Here is a 22116-nt window from a genome sequence, read left to right as displayed (position 1 = left end):
GCAAATTTCTTGGTTGCAGTTGCAAGACAGACACGAGACACACAAGACATTGTAGACCTAGCTAAGAAACTGGAGCCATACACACAGGTGGACCGACCTGGATTTGAACCCAGGACCCTAGAACTGTGAGGCCGACGCACTAACCACTTAGCTGCCGGGCAGTCACCCATTTTGCCCAAAATGTCCAATAGTAGGTTGACTTTTTGAAGCCAAAAATAAAGCGAGTTCTACCCCGCCCACCTCCCTCTTAAAGACAGACTTCCCCTCACCTGGTCCATTCTCAAAACACGGTTCTCCAGAATGTTCTCGTTGGAGGGCGCTATCTTGAGCCGCTCGCCCACGTAGAGCCCCTCGTCCTCCGGGTAGCGGGGCGTGGTGTTCTCGGGCAGTTTGGCCGAGGTGGGCACTGCCACGGACGGACGAGGTCGTGAGGAGTTTGTGCGGGTTGGGAAATTCGGCGACGGGCGTACGTACCCCTCCGGGAGCTCGGCGTGAAGACGAGCGGGCGCTGGCGCACGGCCAGCGCACGCAGGCCCAGGTACTCGGCGCGCTTCACTTCCAGGAAGTCTTTGGGCGTTTGGTCCAGGGCGAAGACCACGCCGTCCTGGTCTTGCACGAGAGGCCGCTCCTCGTCCTGGGAGGGAAGCCATTTTGAACGTACGGGTACGGGTTAATAGGAAAGAATTGGACGTCTATTGTGTCTATTTGACGAAATTAAAGGATGCTTGACGACCATGAGCTTAAAATTGTCCAAATCTTCTTTTTGGGGGGTATTTTGATGAGAAATATTTGGCTGTTTGTTTCCATTTTTTGATTTCTTTTGATATTTTTGCATTTTTTTTATTTAAGAAAGCTAAAGGAAATAACACTGTAAATATCCTCTATTTCTATTTTATCTATTTTTAAAGAAAAAACAGGGAACTTTTTCTTTCTGTAATTCAAATTTAACACTAACAATAATGATTTATCTCAGAAAATCTATTTGTGTATATTTCAAATACATTAAAATCTGAATTTCTGTAGTCCTTGACAAAAGCAGATGATTATCTTTGAATTATTTTGTCATTATTTTCCTAATTTTATAGTCCATGAAAAAAATAGATGGTTAACACTTTCCAATTTTTTTACTGTTACATTTATAATGAAAAAAAAAAATAACCTAATGGAAAATAAGAGTTAAGGTATTTTTTTTTTTAATTTCAAAAATATTTCATATAAAAAAATCTTTTTTTTCGGCTGTAAAAAGTTCCTCAATTTGTTCTACAATATTTGCTATAAAAATGATGTCATTTTTTTTGCGCTGTAAAAAGTTCCTCAATTTCGTTCTACAATATTTGCTATAAAAAATGATGTCAATTTTTTTTTGGCGCTGTAAAAAGTTCCTCAATTTTGTTCTTTGGTTCTCAAGTTCTCAAAGTTCAACTTACGTGTTCTGGACTTTGTTCCTGGCTGTGTTCTTCCTCCTCCTCCTCTACCGCCTCTTCCTCCCCTTCAACCTCTTCCTCCTCTTCCTCCCGGTCAACCTGCACTTGGGCCTTCTCGTCTCGGTCGCCATCTTGGCTCGACTTCTGACTGCTCTCGCTTGTCTTCTCCTCCGGTTGCGGCTCAAAGTTGACGGTGAAGAAGTTGTACGCGTCATCTGCGCTCACGCCCATCTTTTCCGCCTGTTCGAAACCCCGGCGAAAGCAAATCAATGATTGCCATTTGATTGATCACCTTTCAGCAAGTCATTCCATAGCATTGACGGCCATAGACATCCAATGGATTTGAAATTCATTTCCCGGCCGGCCTTACCGGTTCGGTTGGGCCCCGAAAGGTCACTCTGGTACTCGCGGCCTGGGGCAAGAAGTGAGCGCAATCGGCGTCGGAATCGGCCTGAAACGGAGCACGAGAAAGGAAATGTGATGGCGTGCTCTTTTATCCGTAACCTCGCAGTCGGTCAATTGTCACCTCTCTCCCGGAACCGGCGGCGGGCGGCCTGTCTCCACGGCGACTGCCGGAGACCACCGATGCCTCTTGGAGGCGGAGACTCTCGCCTTGAGACTGCAACACACCATCAAGTTTTTTTCTCTCTCTACTGCCTTATTGATTTTAAGTTGGATTTTTAATACCAACCTGCACAAGGGACTAAAGATGGAAATTAGCCTTGGGCTATATATTTTTTAAATAATTCTTTCTCTTACGGAAAGTGATGATAATTGCTTTGGCGCTCACCTTGGCCGCTTTCAACTTCTCCTCCAAGCGCCGCGTGACGAAGCGGTCGGACTGCTGCGAGGACAGACTCTTGGGGCCTTTGGATGCTCGGCCTAGGAAACAAATTCAAAGATTAGCACTATTTTTTTAATTGCAGTTGGCCGACGAATTAGCTAGTGTATTAGATATGTTATGAGAGAGACAGATGTAGTGAGGGGGGGACATGAAACTGGCTGATGTAGGGAAGGATGATGATGATGAAAAGGAGAGGCTGGAATGGAAAATGTTGATTCGCTGTGTACAAGCCCAAAGTGAATTTGTAGTAGTAGTAGTAATAGTAGTAGTAGTAGTAGTAGTAGTAGTAGTAGTAGAAGTAGTAGAAGTAGTAGTAGGAGTAGTAGCAATAGTAGTAGTAGTAGAAATAGTAGTAGTAGCAGTAGCAGCAGTAGTATTGAATTGAATGCTTTCATTGTCATTATACAAGTATAATGAGATTTAAAGTTTTAACCACATAGTGGTAGTAGTAGTAGCAGTAGCAGTAGCAGTAGCAGTAGTAGCAGTAGTAGTAGTAGTAGTAGTAGCAGTAGTAATAGTAGTAGTAATAGTAGCAGTAGTAGTAGCAGAAGTGGTAGTAGTATTAGTAGTAGTAATAGTAGCAGAAGTGGTAGTAGTATTAGTAGTAGTAATAGTAGCAGAAGTGGTAGTAGTATTAGTAGTAGTAATAGTAGCAGAAGTAGTAGTAGTATTAGTAGTAGTAATAGTAGCAGAAGTATTAGTAGTATTAGTAGTAGTAATAGTAGCATAAGTAAGTAGTATTAGTAGTAGTAATAGTAGCATAAGTAGTAGTAGTATTAGTAGTAGTAATAGTAGCAGAAGTAGTAGTAGTAATAGTAGCAGAAGTAGTAGTAGTATTAGTAGTAGTAATAGTAGCAGAAGTAGTAGTAGTATTAGTAGTAGTAATAGTAGTTTTCTACATTCAGTTGGAGGCTGAAATGAAAAATTTTGATTCACTGTGGTGGATAGGACAAGCCCAAAGTGAATTAGTAATAGTAGTAGCAGTAGTGGTGGTAGTAGTAGTAGTAGTAGTAGTAGTAATAGTAGTAGTCGTAGAAGTAGTAGCAGTTTTCTACATTCACCTGAAAGCAAATTTGCCCATCAGTAAAGAGGACCTACTTGAACGTGAGGTCACCGTGGATCTTTTGGCCCCGCCTTCATCTCGACTGTGGTGAGGATCACTGGGGATCTCCTCAACGTCATCGATGGGAGATTCCTGGCCGGAAAGCTTCTCCAACAGCTAGCAAAACAACAACAACAACATGCAAGTCAGTATACTCTTAACCATTGGTAATTTCATGAAAAAAATATGTATCAATATAAACATGCCCCCAGCCCTCCAAAATGGAAGACAAACCTTTTTTCTTCTCATCTGTCTCTGGGCCCTCAAGTTTTTCTTCAAGGTTTCTCCGGGATCTTCCTCGCTACTTTGCGTTTCCTGCAAAAAAAAAGACGGTTAGGAGGAAAGCGAAGACGACGTATAAATCGTTTACGTACGTTCATCGTCGACGACGGCGAATCTTCGCTCTGTCGGGAGGGCGGAACAAGAGCCTGCGAGGAACATGTTCACTCACGTTAGACGCAATTTTTGGACGCATGCCTGAAAATTAAAGGCTTGGTATTTTTAAAACAAGTAGAATCAGACAAAAAAAATAGGAAAATTAAGGAAAAAACATGGTCATACCTAATAATATTCGTCATCATTCATTATGAGATAGAATCAACCCTAACTACTTTATGTACAACAATCTGTATATACATAAACATTACTGTAATGTTTATGTATATACAGATTGTTGTACATAAAGTAGTTAGTTGAAGGCGCTACCAGAAAATGCACGGACCGCCACTGTCATTACATACAGTCAATAAAATCAAACCACGTTGTACTATTCAAGATTGTTTGTACAAAATTAACCTGCTCATCTTCGTCCCCATTCTTGAGTTTAACGAAGGTTTCTTGCAAGGAACGCCGCTGTTTGCGTAGTTTATCCCGAATGGCGCTGAATAAATATAAAACAAAAAAAGTTAGGAGAGAACTAGCATTAGCTAAGACGTGTAAATGAATGACATTGGCTTTAAGTAGCATTGTAGCATCAAGCTAAAAGCGTGTCACAACTTTACCTCGCCCCCGGAGAAGCCATTGCGATGGGAAAGAGTGTATTTGACGTTTAAATGTGGTTAATACATCGCAAATATTTGGTCTTCTCGCTGGAAGTTTTTAAAAAGCTTGCGTATTCCATGTTATTATTAGGAATACGTATTCTATTTCGAGGAAGTCTGTTTACAACATTTAAGCGTTGCTGCTAATCCCCGGTTTATCAGCAAACATTGTGACGTTGTGTGGAATGAGCTCTCATTGGCTGGATTTCTGATGTCATGAAAACATGATAAGTCATTGGCTCTATGGGTCTGTCCGTCAACAACAAACGTTACAGTATTGGTTGGCATCGCAAACAACCCGCCCATAGGAAATGATCATTTGCTGCTGCCAAGTAACGGGACGACGCGAACTATTAATTTTATTTTATTTTACTATAGAAAGCGAAAAGCGAGTAACAGTAGTTAGGATTTGTATATGTGAGGGTATATAAAGATTTATAAAAATAATCTGTATGGTGGTCGTAGTTTGGAGGAAAAACTATTATTTATTTAATTATTTTTAACAGAATAACAATCGAATTGAAACTATTGGGTTAAAAACTGCGGTTTTGTATCGTTTTTTTTAAATTCAGTTTCACATTTTCCTACTTTTCTAAAACTATTGTTGATATGGCATGTTGCTCAGATGCGTGTGTACCGCCATATTGGATGTGTCATGTGATATTCGAAAATAAAAAAAACACGAGTGACCATACTCAACCTTCCGGGATGACGTTCATATGAATATATAGTATTAAAAAATTATCTACTCTTTCACACAGCCCAATAAATTTGAGTTTAGACTTTACACACACCAGACATGAAAAAATATTTCACCATAAATCATCTGCGGGATGATAAATAGAAGGCTCGGCGGCCCTTGACGGCGATAGGCGTCCCATCCGTTTGAAGAGGGAGGGCCGGCAGACACTGCTCCAAAGATAAAAAAAGACAACAACAAAAAATACATTCAGCTTTAAAAATCTACACAGCTCAATTTTATTTTTGGGAAAAAATATGTATTTTAAAAACATCAAAAGTCACGACTGAGAAAGCACAATTCATCACATTGCATTAGATTTGATATACATTTTTGTAAAATACTAAAAAAAATAGAAATTCTACTGTTTCTTACATTGAATTCAAAACATCAGATTTTGACATTGAAGCTAATGAAGATAAATTATGACTCCACCTAGTGTTGACGCTGATTAGTGCAATCAACATGCAAATAAAAAAATAAAATAAAATAAGGTCTAGAAAACCCAAAGTGACCCGGTCAACATTTTTTTTTTGTGGTGTTTACACTGGACGTTGAGCGCCCGAAGCGGCGGCGTGCTAACGTTTCACTTAAAAAGGCCGCAAAAAGCCCCGCGCCATTGTCAATGTAAACTTAGGCCTTTTGTTTACACCAATGGGACGTCCCCATTCGCCGCCGTCTTATTGGATCAAGTTAGGAAGCGTCCGCTTGTCCGCGTCTGTTTTCAATCCAGCCTTTTGGCATTTTTGTTTTTTTTTCGGCCGCTCGGCTGCCAAAAAGACGTTTTGATGTTTTCGGGATGCGTGATTTCATTTTAACTGTCAGCCGTCTCAAATCGTCTTTTTCCCATCGCTGTAAAATTGCATTTTAGTCATGAAAAGTATCTTTTTTTTGTTGGAGAACACAAGAAAGAAGAAAAATTAAAAATTCTATGCTAAAACCTAATTGGTTCACCAAAAATTTTGACGTGGATGACCAAAAAAAACCATCCTTGACTAACTTCCTGTGTTTTTTTTACGTTGTGTGCCCACCTGGCCTTCCACAAACAAGCCGTCCTGTCCCGTCCATCCCTGTCCGTCAGCGGACGCCATTGACGCCACGGCAACGGAAACAAAAGCTTTGCCTTCCTTTTTTTGCAGCTTATCCATCATGACTTAACCAACAAAAAATAAAAGGAAGCCAGCCAATCTGACATTTTGACAATTTCCAGAGGTCTGTTGAATTTTTTAAAAATTCAGCCCCTGAAGCCCGTTTAACTTAGCAACTTGAAATTTGGTAGACTTGTCTATCAAGAGTAGACCCACAAAAAAGCCTCAAGAAGCCATAGCCAAAAAGAGACAGAAAGTCTGTTATGTTGGCTTGAAGCAACCATTTTAGCTATTTATAGTAGTCAATTGAATTTAAAAAAATTCAGCCCCTGAAGCCAGTTTTACTTAGCAACTTGAAATTTGGTAGACTTGTCCATCAAGAGTAGACCCACAAAAAAGTCTTAAGAAGCCGCAGCCAAAAATAGACAGAAAGTCTGTTATGTGGGCTTGAAGCAACCATTTTAGCCAATTTTAGCTATTTTTAGGAGTCAATTGAATTAAAAAATGTCTACCACAAAAATTCATACCCAAAAAGACACCGAAAATCAGCCATGATGGCTTGAGTAGCAATTTCGGAATCATTTTGTCCGATTAAAAGTTTTAAAAAAATAAAACCTGAAAAAATAGAAACTTCCGTTTCACCAGCAACGCCCTAAACAACCACTAGATGTTGCCATTGCGTCAATTTTCCTTTCTGTTGCGCTATCTTGCTCACCTCGGCGAACTAACAAACTTATTACAGACACAATTCTAAAAACCCAGTGTCCAAAAGATGTTGGAGGAATGCGCGTGCGCAAACGGTCAGCAGCATCCCATAAATCCACATTGTCTGGCTTTCAAAGCGTCCATTCAGCCGTATCTGAGAGCAAATATTGACTTACCCATGTTGCTTTTTTGTCTTGTGGGGAATGATCAACAAGGTGGACAAAGTGGGTGGTGTCGCATACTAAAAGGGAGAAAGACACAAATAAATTAAGAGAAAAAACAATAAGGGAGAATTGCTCAGATTCTTCTGCCAGACAATCGTCGTTGCCGGGCAGAATTGGAGGAGCGATTGGGCCTTGTTTGTCTAAAATTTGAAAAATGTCCGTCAAAGTAAGGATTAACGCTCATGTAATTAATTATGAGTGAGCAAAGCACGTAATTTTTGGTTGAGATGACATCTTTTCTTTTTAAAATTCCAAATGTAGTATCATATAATTAATGACACATTTGATGATATAAGCATTTTCTGTCAAATTGTGGTTCAGTAAAATTGATATACAAGTAAAAACAGTGCAATTATTCTATGAAGAATTTGGTGTCCTAAACAAAATTATAGATTTTTTTTTTGTAAGAGTAAATGGATTTTGATATTATTTATTTACATATGAATGCTTCTAATATATATTTCTTGATCATTTGTGGGATGCTTTTCAATGACAATATTTAAAAAATATTATGTTTGGGACAATATATGCTAGATTATATTGTAGTCATTAAGACAAATTTGGAAAAAATCCAACATTTATTTTTAAAAAGCTGATAAAACAGAGTATACTTTTATAACATCATTTTTTTATTGTAAAATGTCAATTCAATTGTTTTTCATAAAAACTTAATTATCGATAATCAAATTATGAATTTGCTGTAAAATAAACTCAACGTAGGATATTTTAAACAATTATTCTTTTTTTGTTAACTTATAAATAAAGTAGTTGTGTATATTATAAAATTAAATAATGATTTCCCAAAACGCCAAATCAATCCTTGGTCAAATTCTGAGTTTACATTGCCCAACATACATAAAATTTGGAGAAAAAAATAAGGAATATGACAAGGCTCTAATGCAGGGGTAGGGAACCTATGGCTCGGGAGCCACATATGGCTCTTTTGATGGGTATATATTGCTCTCCACTAACCTGTGAGGTAAACTATGGAAACTGCTGGTGAGAAAGCGCAGGAATAGGAGCGTTACGTTGGTATTACGGCATTGACACGACCCCAGCGCCTTGTAATCATTTTTTTTTCATTACACTCTTTTGCATGGATTTTCTCATTGATACTCATTGATTAGCAACAACGTAACAATGTTGTCAAAAGAATTCAGATACTTTTTGTACTTTAAAAGTGAAGTGACTAAAAAAGGCACACATTTTCATGTATGTTGACTATTAAATTCGGAGAATGGCTCTCAAGGATTAACATTAAAAAAATATGAATTGTTTATGGCTCTTTCCATCAAAAAGGTTCCCGACCCCTGCTCTAATGGAACGATGCCCCTCCCCCTTTTCTCTTCGCCCCAATGGATTGGACGTCCATCACCGTCAATGGCAGAACATGTGGAAAAACCGACCAAACATGTACTCGCAGTAAAAAAAAACGATATTCCGTTCTTTTCTTTTCTTTATTTTTGTTTGTTTGTTTGTTTTTACTGGAGTTAGCTTGCTCCTGGAGCTACTTTGTGGCTTTTTTTTCTACGAGTGGGCCGGCTCGTCCAATCCAATGGAGGTCTCCGGGGCGGCCCTCTCTCTCACTCCCTCAACCGTCCGCCCGCCCGCCCACCTCCACGCGGGATACCCTCTCTTCTCACCCTCTCCTTCCTTTTAGTCGCTCGCTTGGCTCTCTCTCGCGCACACACACAGGACACAGATGTGAGGGAGAGACGGGACTACTGCACGGGAACGGGAACTTTTTCTTGACTGGAGCTCGACATCCTTCGCAAAGGCGGCTAGCTCTTTCGCTAACAAGGTAACTTCTTCTTCTACGTCTTCTTATTTGACTTCTTCGTTTGGTTTTGGGGTCCGTGTTGCGTTCAAACTACTTCTTTGGGTGGGTTTTCTGGGCTTTTTTCGAGGTTTCTTCGCGTTCAAAGGGGAAAAAACACGGAGGAAGTGGCTTCTTTTGGGGTTTTGTTGCTGCGGTTGATAATATATCTGGAAAGTTGTTATAAAGGAAAGAAAGAATATTAGAAGAAGAGGAAAAAAAGTTTGAAAGAGGTTGCGGTCTCGCACGAACTCGTAGCGCCTTGCATTCATCAATGATGTTTATGTTGGAGGCGTTCAAGAACGGTGGTTTTATTTGCTTGCAAACTTTCAATGATGAGGCCATAAAGTGTTTCGATTTATGTTGGGATGCAAATAGCTGCTGAATAGGCAATAACAACTTAAATATTACGTTATAACGTGATATATTTGATGGAATAACCAAAGCTGGGTGAGTTAATTCGCGTGTTAATACAATTATTTGAATTGAACTCATTGTGAGTTAATGTGGGCAGAAAATAATATTTCATTCATGTAAAAGTACATTTTCTGTAGCGCTTATCGTCACAAGGGTCGGAGGAAAATAGATCAAAATTATACCAAAAGTGGGAGGTTAAAAAAAATCTGAATAAAATACTCAAATTGTGCAAAAAATAAATGAGAAAAGAAGGAAAATATGACAAAACCAGACAAATGCGTCAAAAAATAACTCAAAAATCACTTCCAATATTAAAAAAGGCAACATAAAAGATAAAACTATGACCAATTTTTGTTAAAAATATACAGGAAAAAACAGATGTTAAAATGTGACGAAAAGCTTGCAAAAGTAGAGATGGAAAATCAGGCAAAACAGATGGAAAACATAAAATCATGCTAAAAAAAATATGTAAAAAAAAATGAAATAAATAACAAAAGGTGATGGACATGTCAAAACATGACCCCCCCAAAAAATCACTATATGAAAAAAAAAACTGAAAAAAGGCTCAAATAAAGATTTAAAAGTCAATTTTTGCATAAAAATACGGGACTTTTTCCGGTATTTTTATCCTAAAACTGGCATTTTTGGTCATAACAAAAAGACAAAATTATTCCCAAAGTAAAAAAACTGCGTAAAAGATTGCAAAAAAATACATGGAAATCAGATCATGAATCCTGCAAAAAAAATAAAAAGACCACATGAAAATAATAATAAAAACAACCAAAAATGAACCCGGAAATCCGATCCACTATTTAAAAAAAAAGGTCTTCATACAAGCTCGCGTGGAATAATGTTAGTAGCGTGACGACGGGGGGTTAAAGTTAGCGTTGGGTGCCGACTGGGGGCCACAATCAACGCCCAAAAACAACAACAACAACAAAAAAGTCTGTAAAAGGGAAGGTCCGCGTGGCGTAGCGTAGCGAAAGGAGCTATTTGCATTTGAAAAGTCTCCCCTGAAAGAAAATTCCGCCGCAGGGTTAGCGTCGGGCCGCCTAAAGTGGCCCAGCGGTGCTCGGATTAAATGTCACAACGCCCGCTCGCTCGCTCGCCCGTCCGCTTGCCCATCCATCCGTCCGTTCGCCCGTGTTGCCGTTTTAATCCGAGACGCTAAACTTGTTAAGTGTGCTTCATTTAGATTGGCTGTCACCGGCGTACAACTTCTTTTTTTTACTGTTTTATTAAGCAGTGTCGGCTAAAATTAATCGGCTTGTGAATTTGATAGACATAAAAATGTGTCTTTAGCGTCTCTTAATAGCAAATCATTTTGTGTACGTATACATATGTATACATAAGTATATTTGTATATTTTTTTTATTTGTTTTATTTATTTTTGAATTTATTTATTTTTAAATTTATTTATTTATTTTTAAATTTATTTATTTATTTTTAAATTTATTTATTTATTTTTAAATTTATTTATTTACTTTCAAATTTATTTATTTATTTTTAAATTTATTTATTCATTTTTAAATTCATTTATTTATTTTTAAATTTATTTATTTATTTTTAAATGTATTTATTTGTTTTTAAATTTTATTTATTTATTTTAAAATGTATTTATTTATTTTTTTATATATTCTTTTGTCAGAGGAAAAGCATGACATATTTTTACATTTTGTGATTTTATTAAAAAGGTTAAAAAAATAACAATAAAAGGGAAAAGAGTAAGAATTTTGTTCCATATTTTTGCCTCACTTTTATATCACAAAATATATTTTTGGATCAAAAGGAGGGGTAAAAAAAACCTCATTTAAATATTTATATTTTTTCTTAAATATTTGACCCTAGTGAGGATACAACACTTTAAAAAATGAAATAATTTTCCTTCTTTTATATATATAGAAAGGAACAACTGTAGGTATTCTATTTATGCCTTTACATTGAAAAATATAAAAGGGCATTTTTGTTTGATTTATTTTTGATTTGTTTAATGATATTTTTTGAAGTTTATTTATTTAATCAGTTTTTTTCAGATCATAAAATAATTGGTAGACTTGTCTTATATTCATTTAAAATTTAGACTTAAACAAGAAGGAGACGTGCAATTAATTTTTGCGGGCCGAGCAAAAGCATGTGGCGGGCCCCGCAAAGGCCCCCGCCCCGCCACTTTGCCACCCGTGTGGGTGCGCTGGCTTCCTTCTTGGGTGGCGCCCGCTGTTTTTTTTCCCGCCAGGGATGACAGAGCGGCTTTCCCATGCCGCAAAGCCGCCACATCACTCCGACGGAAAAAAAGCCGCCCCAAAAAATGACCAAAATAGGTTTAAAAAAAATAAAAAAATAAAAAAATAAACACAGAGAAAAAGAGCGAGGATTAAAACAACATTTAAAAAACTCATCAAAAAGGAGACAAGCAAGTGTAAATAATAAATACTGGCAAATAAATTAAAAATAAATAAAACTGGAAAATATTAAATTAAGATTAGATAAACGTTTTAAAAAAGCTTAATCAATCCATTAAAACTACTAAAAAACAATCATAAAATTTCTAAATATTTTTTTAATAATCAATAAAGGGAGGAATTACTAAAAAAAAATGTATTCATTAATTTTATATCCGCACAAGGTTCGCAGGTGGTGCCGGAGCCAAGCCCAGGCAACAACAGGCACAAAGCGGGGACACCCTGAATTGGTTAGAATTAATACTTAAATAAAAATGTTAAATAATATTAAAATACCGACAAATGTATAATATAATATATAATAATAATATATAATAATACTATAAATAATAATATATAATAATATAAATAATAATACATAATAATATAAATAATAATATATAATAATATAAATAATAATATATAATAATAATATTTATAATAAAATATATCTAGTGCTGTCAATGTCTGACAAAAAAATGGAAAAATAGCAAAAAAGGGCAATAAAATGCAAAAAAGTGGTCAAAAAATTCTAAAGCTCTTATTTTGTTACACACATGCAAAAAACCAACTTAACGCTGTGACTGCCATTGACGGCGATCCATTTTGACTTAGGGCGGCGAACAAACAAACGTTCAAAATTAATTCCCTCAAAATGGACGTCTATCGCCGTCAATGGCAGCAAAACCGCAACCCATAATTCCTCTAACTCCATTACCAAAACCGACAGTTCATTTTAGCAAAATTTCCCGTCGGCGCGTGCGTTTCTACCTCGCGTACGCGAAATGTTAATTACCGCTAAACGCTAGCAACAGATTAGCTATCGCGTGACAGATAAAAAGCCAAGGGATTAGTGGCAAAAGCGCGGGTGGACGTGTGAAGGAAGGAAGGAAGGAAACCCGCTTAAAAACCAATCCCTAAAATTCCCCAATCCGTGTCATTTACCGTTTATTGACGTTTTTTGGTCGGCGCGCAGATGGCGCCGAGATCATCTGGCTATTGATTTCGGCGCCGTCGATGGGAACGCCAAATCCCGACTGATTTAATCAGCGTAATGGCGGGAGATTAGCCGGATATTTTACCGCCGTCCTTTAATTGACCTGTGTGATTATCCCCGCCGAAAAAAAGTGTTTTTAAACACGCCAAACAGATAAAAAAAGTCACATGTTAGCTTTTAGCGCCCGTGTGCCGTCATGATGTCACTTGAAGATGATGTCATCGCGCGGGCGAGCACATGTGCCGAGCGGCGACGACGTTAGCTCGCGCGCGGACGCCGTCGTCGCGGAAACATCTGGAAAATAGGAGTGACGTTTGAGCCGTTAACGATCATCGCTAGCTTGAAAAGTGTCCCTTGTTGAAAGGAACAAATTGTCATTTTAAATGTTAACGATTATAAATTCTGTCCAATTATTATTTTTTGTTAATCGGTATCGAAATGGCACTAAAATAATTGAGGAAATAATTTGGCGGTGATGTACAATTTGTAGTAGTTGAGATTTTTGGGGGTTTGAAACTGCAAGTGGCCTGACCCAAAATGGCCGCCGGCTAGGTAGGTGGCCAAAAAAGGAGCATTTGATGTCAGAAAGCCAATCGTGCGGCGACCAATCATCTTTCTGATGTGCTTTGAAATTAGTTTATCCCTACTAGACGCCTAATCCAATGTGAAGTGGGAGAATGGCGGGAACGTTGCCCCTACCAACATGGCCGACCTGAGGCGATAAAAGGGTTTCGAATGGGAATTAAAATTGGTTGCCAAATACACTAATTGCGACTTAGTTTTAATGTCAATCCTTGACGGTAATGGCAACGTTGCCTCATGGCGGCCATCTTGGTAGGGGCGAAACAAAGCTCTTTTGCATTTACTTGAAATGAATTCATCACGAGCAGACGTCCAATCCATTTGACGGTCGTTTGTTCATTTGCTGCCATCCCTCCCACGTCAAAAGAATTGGACACGTCCTAATTTAGATTTAGCATCATCATGTTTTAAGCTAAAAGTCCTACTTTAGCCTTGATACCATCCCTCCCAGATTAAATGATTTGTACAGTTATCGCTGCCGCCTTCCCACTATAAATGAGTTTGACATCTACGGTCCGTTTTTCGGCGCCATCCTCTGTCTGTTCTCCAGGATGAGGCAGTGTAAAGGCTGGGGGAGTGGTCTGCTGCTACTGGTTCCACTGGTTCTACTGGAAGTGGTGGCTACTTTGGCACAAAAGCTACCCACGCGCGACGAAGAACTTTTCCAGATGCAGATCCGAGACAAGTCCATGTTCCACGACTCCTCCGTCATCCCCGACGGCGCCGAGATTAGCGGCTACCTCTTCAGGGACACGCTCAAAAGGTAACCATCGCCCCCCAAAAAATGGTGCCCAAAAGGGGCCTTGATATGGGATGTAATCAGAATGACGATAGACGTTCAATCGTGTGGCGTCCAATCTTCCGTCTGCCGTGAATTGAAATGGAATGAAATTACATTTCCAACCGCGTTTGCCCCTCCCAGGATGGCCGCCAGTTACAAACACCACTTGACAAAAAACTCGTTGCCAATCCTAAAATGATGAAAGACGTCCAATCACCCGTCTGCCGTGAATTAAAATGGAATGAAATTACGTTTCCAATCACTGTTCGCCCCACCCAAGATGGCTGCCAGTTACAAACACCACTTGACAAAAAGCTTAATTCAAATTGAATGCAATGACATACGTTTCCAACTACTGTTTGCCCCTCCCAAGATGGCCACCAGTTACAAAAACACGGTAAAGTTAAAAAAATGGCACTTTATCGACATAAAATTAGTTTTGGGAGCCAATGTTCGCCCCTCCCAAGATGGCTGACAGTTACAAACACCGTTTGACATGAAGCTTGTCGCCCATCTTAAAATGATAAAAGATGTCCAATCGTGTGGCGTCCAATCACCAGTCTTCCTTGAATTGAAATGGATTGAAATTACGTTTCCAACCGCGTTTGCCCCTCCCAAGATGGCCACCAGTTACAAAGACCACTTGACAAAAAGCTCGCCACCCATCCTAAAATGATGAAAGGCGTCCAATCATCTGCCTGCCGTGAATTCAAATTGAATGCAATGACTTACGTTTCCAACTACTGTTCGCCCCTCCCAAGATGGCCGCCAGTTACAAAAACACGGTAAAGTAAAAAAATGGTGCATTATCAATATAGAATTAGTTTTGGGAGCCAATTGATGAAAAAACAGTGGAAAAAAAGATGGAGCGACGACCTTTACCGTTTGTCCCAGGTACTACTTTGTGGTGGAAGAAGACAACACGCCGCTTTTGGTGACGGTGACGCCGTGCGACGCGCCGCTGGATTGGACATTGACGCTGCAGGAGCTGCCCGAGGAAGCTAGCGGCGAGGCGTCAGGTAATGAATGCTAGCCTGCAACAAAAAAAAAGATGCATCAGTGACAAAAATAGCTCAAAAATATCCTCACAAAGGTCGCGGGGGGTGCTCGAGTCCATCCCAGCTGTCTTAGGCGGGGGACAGCCTGAATTGGTGACCAGCCAATTGACAAACAACCAATCAGACTCATGCCTAGGGACAATTTAGCATGCAATTAGCCTAGCTTACAATTTAGCATGCAATTAGCCTATCTTACAATTTAGCATGCAATTAGCCTATTTTACAATTTATCATAAAATTACCCTAGTTTACAATTTAGCATGCAATTACCCTAGTTTACAATTTAGCATGCAATTAGCCTAGCTTCCAATTTAGCATGCAGTTAGCCTATTTTACAATTTAGCATGCAATTAGCCTAGTTTACAATTTAGCATGCAATTAGCCTAGTTTACAATTTAGCATGCAATTAGCCTAGTTTACAATTTAGCATGCAATTAGCCTAGTTTACAATTTAGCATGCAATTAGCCTAGTTTACAATTTAGCATGCAATTAGCCTATTTTACAATTTAGCATGCAATTAGCCTAATTTACAATTTAGCATGCAATTAGCCTAGTTTACAATTTAGCATGCAATTAGCCTAGCTTCCAATTTAGCATGCAATTAGCATAGTTTACAATTTAGCATGCAATTAGCCTAGCTTACATGTTTTGGGGATGTGGGAGGAAACCGGGGGTATCCGTAGAAAACCTACGCAAGCCCGGGGAGAACATGCAAACTCCACACAGTGAGGACCCAGTTGGGATCGAACCCTCGACCTCAGAACTGTGAGGCGGGCATAACAACCACTTATTCACCGGGCCACTTTAATTGAAGAAACATTTTAAAAATAGTGCTGTTTCATTATAAATGACAATGTGGGTTCTTCAGTCACCCTGTATTGTTGGCCAGCCAATCGTAGAGCACAAGTAGACAAACAACCAATCACTCATAGCCAGTGACAAGATAGCATACAATTAGCCTAGCGAACATGTTTTCGGGCGTCATTAAAAGGAGCGAGCATGTTCTCATGGTCGCCCTGGAAGCAGATGACTGGCGCGGCGTGTTTTAGCGCACCGTCGAGAACTCTCTCCGCCGGACAGATATAATATTATGGTTCTTCTAGCGCGCGTTTTCCAAAGCCGCGAGGCGTTCCTTTGTAGCCTGCGCCAAGTCAAAGACACGGCCCGCCGTCTTTAAGGGGACGTTTGCGGTGGAAGCGCGGTAAGCGAGTTAGCGGCTAATTGTGCGCGCGACCCAAAGCTCTGCCTCCGATTTTCTGAGAAAAGCATACGGCGGGTTAGCGCGTCGCTAGCTTACGTTACTATGCGGAATGGGACGTTTTTCCATCTCCTTGTTATGGATTTTTTTCCCAAAATTCAAACACAGCGTCACAAAAATGCTGGCCTGCTATTGGTCGGCGTCCCCAAGCGTGACCCTTGGTCGCCCGGACGTTTGGTCGCCCGGACGTTTGGTCGCCCGGACGTTTGGTCGCCGGACGTTTGGTCGCCCGGACGTTTGGTCGCCGGACGTTTGGTCGCCGGACGTTTGGTCGCCCGGACGTTTGGTCGCCCGGACGTTTGGTCGCCCGGACGTTTGGTCGCCCGGACGTTTGGTCGCCCGGACGTTTGGTCGCCCGGACGTTTGGTCGCCCGGACGTTTGGTCGCCCGGACGTTTGGTCGCCCGGACGTTTGGTCGCCGGACGTTTGGTCGCCCGGACGTTTGGTCGCCCAGACGTTTGGTCGCCCGGGTGAATATAATTTTGAGAGCTAGTTTCAACAGTAAACTCTCTGTCATGTTGTCAAACGTCCGGGCGACCAAACGTCCGGGCGACCAAACGTCCGGGCGACCAAATGTCCGGGCGACCAAACGTCCGGCGACCAAACGTCCGGGCGACCAAACGTCCGGCGACCAAACGTCCAAGTACCGTCCCCAAGATGGCCGAAATCTCTCGACAAAGACTCCTCCTTTCTTTAGCTTTGTCTATGGCTCAGCCAGTTCAGAATCCCCCGTCGTTTTTTTACGATCCCGATCATCGTGGCATCCTTTGACCGTTCCCGCGCCGTGGTTTGCAGGGGAACCGGAGCCGTCGGAGCCGTTGGAGCAGCAGAAGCAGCAACTGACGGCGGAGCGTGGCACGCAACTCTTCGCCTACAAGGGCAACGACGTGGAGTCGTACGCTTCGTCCAGCGCGCCGTCGGGCCTCTACCAGCTGGAGCTCCTGTCCACCGAGAAGGACAGCAACTTCAAGGCCTACGCCTCCACCACGCCCGAGTCGGACCGGCCCTACCCGGAACTGCCCCAGGACCCCCGCGTGGACGTGACGGCGCTGGGGCGTACCACCGTCACCCTGGCCTGGAAGCCCACGCCCACCTCCCTGCTGACGGGCCAGCCGGTACGCTACTGCGTGGTGGTCAACAAGGAGCACAACTTCAAGAGCATGTGCGCGGCCGAGGCCAAGGCGGGTTCCGACCCGGCGTTCGGCTCGGCGCCCGAGCCCGGCCGCGACTTCAGCCCTTTCGACTTCTCCCACTTTGGCTTCCGGCGCGGACCGTCCAGCAACAAGATCTGGCGCTCGTACCCGCCGAACCCGTACCCGTACCCGCCTCCGTCCCAGTCCAAGGGCCGGGACATCCGCAAGCTCTGCGTGGGCAACAAGAACATCGTCGCCGTCTCCGACCTGAAACCCGACACGCAGTACTACTTCGACGTCTTCGCCGTGGACTCGTCCACCAACGCCAGCACGGCGTACGTGGGCGCCTTCGCCCGCACCAAGGAGGAAGCCCGGCAGAAGACGCCGGAGCTGAAGGACGGCAAGGTGGCCGACGTCTTCGTGGGGCGGAAGGCCAGCCGTTTCCTGCGTTTCGCGCCGGTTTCCTCGCACCAACGGGTGACTCTGTTCGTCCACGCCTGCCTGGACGCCGTCCAGGTCCAGGTACGGCGTGACGGCAAGCTGCTCCTGTCCCAGACGGTGGAGGGCGTCCGGCAGTTCCAGCTGCGCGGCAAGCCCAAGGCCAAGTACCTGATCCGGTTGCGGGGCAGCCGCAAGGGCGCCGCCACGCTCAAGGTCCTGGCTAGCACCCGTCCGGGCGCCAAGCGTCCGTTCCCCTCGCTGCCCGAGGACACCCGCATCAAGGCCTTCGACAAGCTACGCACCTGCTCCTCGGTCACCGTGGCCTGGCTGGGGACGCAAGACCGCAACAAGTACTGCGTCTACCGCAAGGAGGTGTCGGACGACTACGGCGAGGAGCAGCGGCGGCGCGAGCGGGACCGCTGCGCCGGGCCCGAGACCCGGCGCAAGTCGGAGAAGGTCCTCTGCAAGTACTTCCACGGCCCCAACCTGCAGAAGGCGGTGACCACCGAGACGGTGGGGGGGCTGGAGCCCGGCAAGAGTTACCTGCTGGACGTCTACGTGGTGGCGCACAACGGCCACTCGGTCAAGTACCAGAGCAAACTGGTCAAAACCAGGAAGTACTGCTAAAAAAAATAATAATTAAAAAGCCACGGCGCACAGAAGAAATCTATTATAAATATATCTATGGGATGATACGTTTATTTAACTCTTTGGAAGATATACGGACTGACTACTCACCTGTGGCCGAGGCAGAACTCTCGTTGGAGACATCCACCTGTATATTTATGTTTACATTTTACCCATTTTACCCCCTACACACGCCAACCCTCCAGCCCCAGCGCGCGAACGGCTTTGGCCGCCGGGAAATTAGCAAATTCCAAACGCAGCCCTCAAGAAGAAAAATAAAACACAAATGTTGACAACCGCGACGGGAGTGGACTTCAAACAGGAGTAGTTACTCCGGTATATGCTTTCTGTGAACGTCTCTTTACAGAATTCTTCATCAAGTAGAAATCATGGCATCACGTTAGCCGCTAACGCTAAGTGGAGTGTACGCTCAACCTACTGTTGTACGACGGGATTAAGCACATCGGACATTGACATCGGACTGGCTAACGTTAGCGATTAAGGTCATACTTTCATCTGATTAGCTAACGTTAACGGCGAATATCTTACTAGCTAACGTTAACGGCGAATATCTTACTAGCTAACGTTAACGGCGAATATCTTACTAGCTAACGTTAAGGGCGAATATCTTACTAGCTAACGTTAACGGCTAGCGTCATACCTGCGTCTTACTAGCTAACGTTAACAGCTAACGTCATACCCTGCAGCTGACTAGCAAACGTTAACGGCTAGCGTCATACCTGCGTCTTACTAGCTAACGTTAACAGCTAACGTCATACCCTGCATCTGATTAGCAAACGTTAACGGCTAACGTCATACCCTGCATCTGACTAGCAAACGTTAACGGCTAACGTCACATCTGCATCTGACTAGCTAACGTTAACGGCTAACGTAATATCTGCGTCTTATTAGCTAACCATTAACGGCTAACATCATATCTGCATGTGACTAGCCAATATTCACAGCTAATGTCATACTTGCGTCTGACTGGCTAACGTTAACGGCTAACATCATACCTGCATCTGACTAGCTAACGCTCACAGCTATTGTCATACCTGCATCTGACTCGCTAACATTAGCGGCTAACATCACACCCCGCGTCTGACTAGCTAACGTTAACAACTAACATCATATCTGCGTCTTATTAGCTAACGTTAACGGCTAACGTCATATCTGCGTCTTATTAGCTAACGTTAACGGCTAACATCATACCTGCATCTGACTAGCTAATGCTCACAGCTAATGTCATACCTGCATCTGACTTGCTTATGTTAGCGGCTAACGTCATACATGCGTCTGACTCGCTTACATTAGCGGCTATCATCACACCCCGCGTCTGACTAGCTAACGTTAGCAGTTGATGTCACACCCTCCGTCTGATTCGCTAACGTTATCGGCTAACATCATACCTGCGACTAATTCACAAACATTAGCGGCTACATCATACCTGCCTCTGACTAGCTAACGTTAACAGCTAATGTCATCCAACCATTTCTGCATGTTAACATCCAGTATCTACCGATGAATGAAGTTAGCAATGCTAGCCCAAGTCTCCACTCCTATTCTTAAGGCTAAACAACAGAATTGTGTGGTGATTGTTATATTTTAGCCGCTAACGTTATCGCTAACAGAGAGCATTGCTGATGGAAGTCATTTTCTTTTGCGAGACTTTGGGAATTTGCATATTGCCCGATTCTTCTTGGCCAAATTAGACTTTCGGGGTCACCGCGTGACTATCAGGAATGAAAAAAAACAAAAAGTGGCTGATTGATTTGACACATTGTCAATCATCAAGTCCAAACATGCTTGCTATCTTACAGTGTTCCTCCATTTTGTTTCAGTTACCCCACAATTCCCTTTGTAAGCAGGAAAAGAGAGCCACACTTTTCCCCCATGACTGTCGACGGCAGCCATTTTGTAAACGGAACATTTCCACCCGTTCCGATGACCGGTCGCTTTTTCCTTTTCGATTCCCAATTGAAAACGCCACGACGGACCGCCCCGGCCAATCGAGGACGCTGCCGAGCCGCCATTGTGTTGTACCAGGACTTTAAATTATTTTCTACTTTATCTCTCTCTCTCTCAAGTGTTACTACGACATTCCTTTGTGTAATCTCTTTCTTGTAACTGTGTACTTTGCTTGGAGATGTGTTTTTAATCACTGTATCAATGTGTGTATGTGAGTGTGTGTGTGTGTGTGTGTGTGTATGTTTGTTCCGTGTACAGTTGTCCTGCCAATATACGTGTACATAAACACTAAATATAGAAGACGTAATCCTCGTGTCAACTCGGGTGTCGTGTTCTTTCCGCCAAAGTCAAATCCAAATGAAAGATGATCGCCATTTTAACGATCGAGGGTAATGTAGGTCATTAAAGACCATGTCAATTATTTAAGTAAGATATTAGCCTGTTTATTGGACGCATAACCCAGATTTTTAATAAAAAAGTAGTCCCTGACGATGATTTAACCGTTGACAAGAAATTTGGTGGGTGTGTATATTTTAACCAGATGAAGAAATAAAATTTCAAAGACTGAAACTGAACAGGAAGTCGGCCATTTTGGTTCAAAGGGGCCATGCCTCACTGCATAATGCTATCAGAAAAGTCTTTTAAAAAAAGACCAATTTAATAACAGGGAGATGAATAGAAAAGACTAAAAGACCCAAGCCTTAATTGAATGATAGGTCGGCCATTTTGAAGGGGGCATAGCCATTTGTGACATAATGAGCTATGGAAAGCTAAGAAATATGATCCAGTTCAACCAATTAACATAAAAATTGGGGAATACGTCTATCAAAATAAGGTACCCAAAAAGTCCATGTCAGAATTCTATTCTCAAAATAGCTGCACTGAACCACTTCCTGTTCGCGTTCCAGCACGGGTCATTGAAACTCACTATAATTGCCGTAAAACCCCAATTTTAGAGATGCACTGGTAGCATTAGCAATTTTTTTTCCACCTAACTTTTGTAGAATCCTTAAAATAACGCACACTTCATAAGATCAATAGGTAGGAAACCTTGGTTTTTTCCAACCCAAAAAAACGGTGACATCACAGAGAAACATTTGTTTTAGCGGAACTTGTGAATATTTTCAAAATAAATTCTGGCTAGCTTAGCGTCAATCAAGCGCTTCCCACAGGGAGGAAATGACTCCCGCCGCCTGGCTTCCATTAAACTCCAGTTGTCCCGCAATAATGGGGAGGAGCTTCCGGGGAGTGTCGCGGACAAGCCAGGAAAATACCCCGATAAAGGCGGATAGCGCTAAAGGCGGGAACCCCCGCGCAACTGGCAATACAATACAATATAGCTATAGAACAATTAGCGACAAGTCAGGAAATCATTTGACGTTATTTAATGAACTAATAAAGAGAAAAACAGCTTTTTTTGGGTGAATTGAAAT

General features: G+C 42.0%; 2 protein-coding genes across 7 annotated transcripts in view; one reads left to right on the top strand and one right to left on the bottom strand.

Annotated features, from left to right (window-relative positions):
• Positions 1-22116, bottom strand: part of cc2d2a (coiled-coil and C2 domain containing 2A) — a 94797-nt gene that overhangs the window by 29983 nt on the left and 42698 nt on the right. For 3 of the 6 annotated variants that reach the window (XM_077608272.1, XM_077608277.1, XM_077608275.1), the window contains 14 exons: positions 15080-15231; positions 8810-9152; positions 7119-7183; positions 5227-5319; positions 4166-4250; positions 3745-3798; positions 3605-3685; positions 3367-3487; positions 2215-2306; positions 1951-2043; positions 1795-1875; positions 1428-1664; positions 475-634; positions 270-406 (listed from right to left, as the gene is read on the bottom strand). In XM_077608272.1, the coding sequence (XP_077464398.1) occupies positions 270-406; positions 475-634; positions 1428-1664; positions 1795-1875; positions 1951-2043; positions 2215-2306; positions 3367-3487; positions 3605-3685; positions 3745-3798; positions 4166-4250; positions 5227-5291 (1206 nt within the window). In that variant the 5' untranslated portion in view covers positions 5292-5319; positions 7119-7183; positions 8810-9152; positions 15080-15231. Of the gene's footprint in view, positions 1-269; positions 407-474; positions 635-1427; positions 1665-1794; positions 1876-1950; positions 2044-2214; positions 2307-3366; positions 3488-3604; positions 3686-3744; positions 3799-4165; positions 4251-4371; positions 4565-5226; positions 5320-7118; positions 7184-8809; positions 9153-13001; positions 13129-15079; positions 15232-22116 lie in introns of those variants that run through there. The other 3 variants (XM_077608273.1, XM_077608274.1, XM_077608276.1) reach the window with 3 other exon arrangements.
• On the top strand, positions 8798-21002 carry ndnf (neuron-derived neurotrophic factor). Its single transcript, XM_077608284.1, has 4 exons — positions 8798-8967; positions 13967-14179; positions 15092-15216; positions 17310-21002. Exons 2-4 carry the CDS (start codon positions 13968-13970, stop codon positions 18713-18715), a joined length of 1743 nt encoding a protein of 580 aa, XP_077464410.1. The 5' UTR covers positions 8798-8967; position 13967; the 3' UTR covers positions 18716-21002.

The sequence above is a fragment of the Stigmatopora argus genome, chromosome 8, assembly GCF_051989625.1.
Source record: "Stigmatopora argus isolate UIUO_Sarg chromosome 8, RoL_Sarg_1.0, whole genome shotgun sequence".
NCBI lineage: Eukaryota > Metazoa > Chordata > Actinopteri > Syngnathiformes > Syngnathidae > Stigmatopora > Stigmatopora argus.
Note: the sequence above shows the minus strand (reverse complement) of the source record. Positions and strands in the feature narration are given on the sequence as shown.

Excerpts from the sequence above, each read along its gene's own strand:
- ndnf (XM_077608284.1), top strand. The coding sequence starts at position 13,968 with ATGAGGCAGTGTAAAGGCTGGGGGAGTGGTCTGCTGCTACTGGTTCCA. Across the intron at positions 14,180-15,091 it reads TTCAGGGACACGCTCAAAAG|GTACTACTTTGTGGTGGAAG; the intron begins GTAACCATCGCC and ends CGTTTGTCCCAG. Across the intron at positions 15,217-17,309 it reads AGCTAGCGGCGAGGCGTCAG|GGGAACCGGAGCCGTCGGAG; the intron begins GTAATGAATGCT and ends CGTGGTTTGCAG.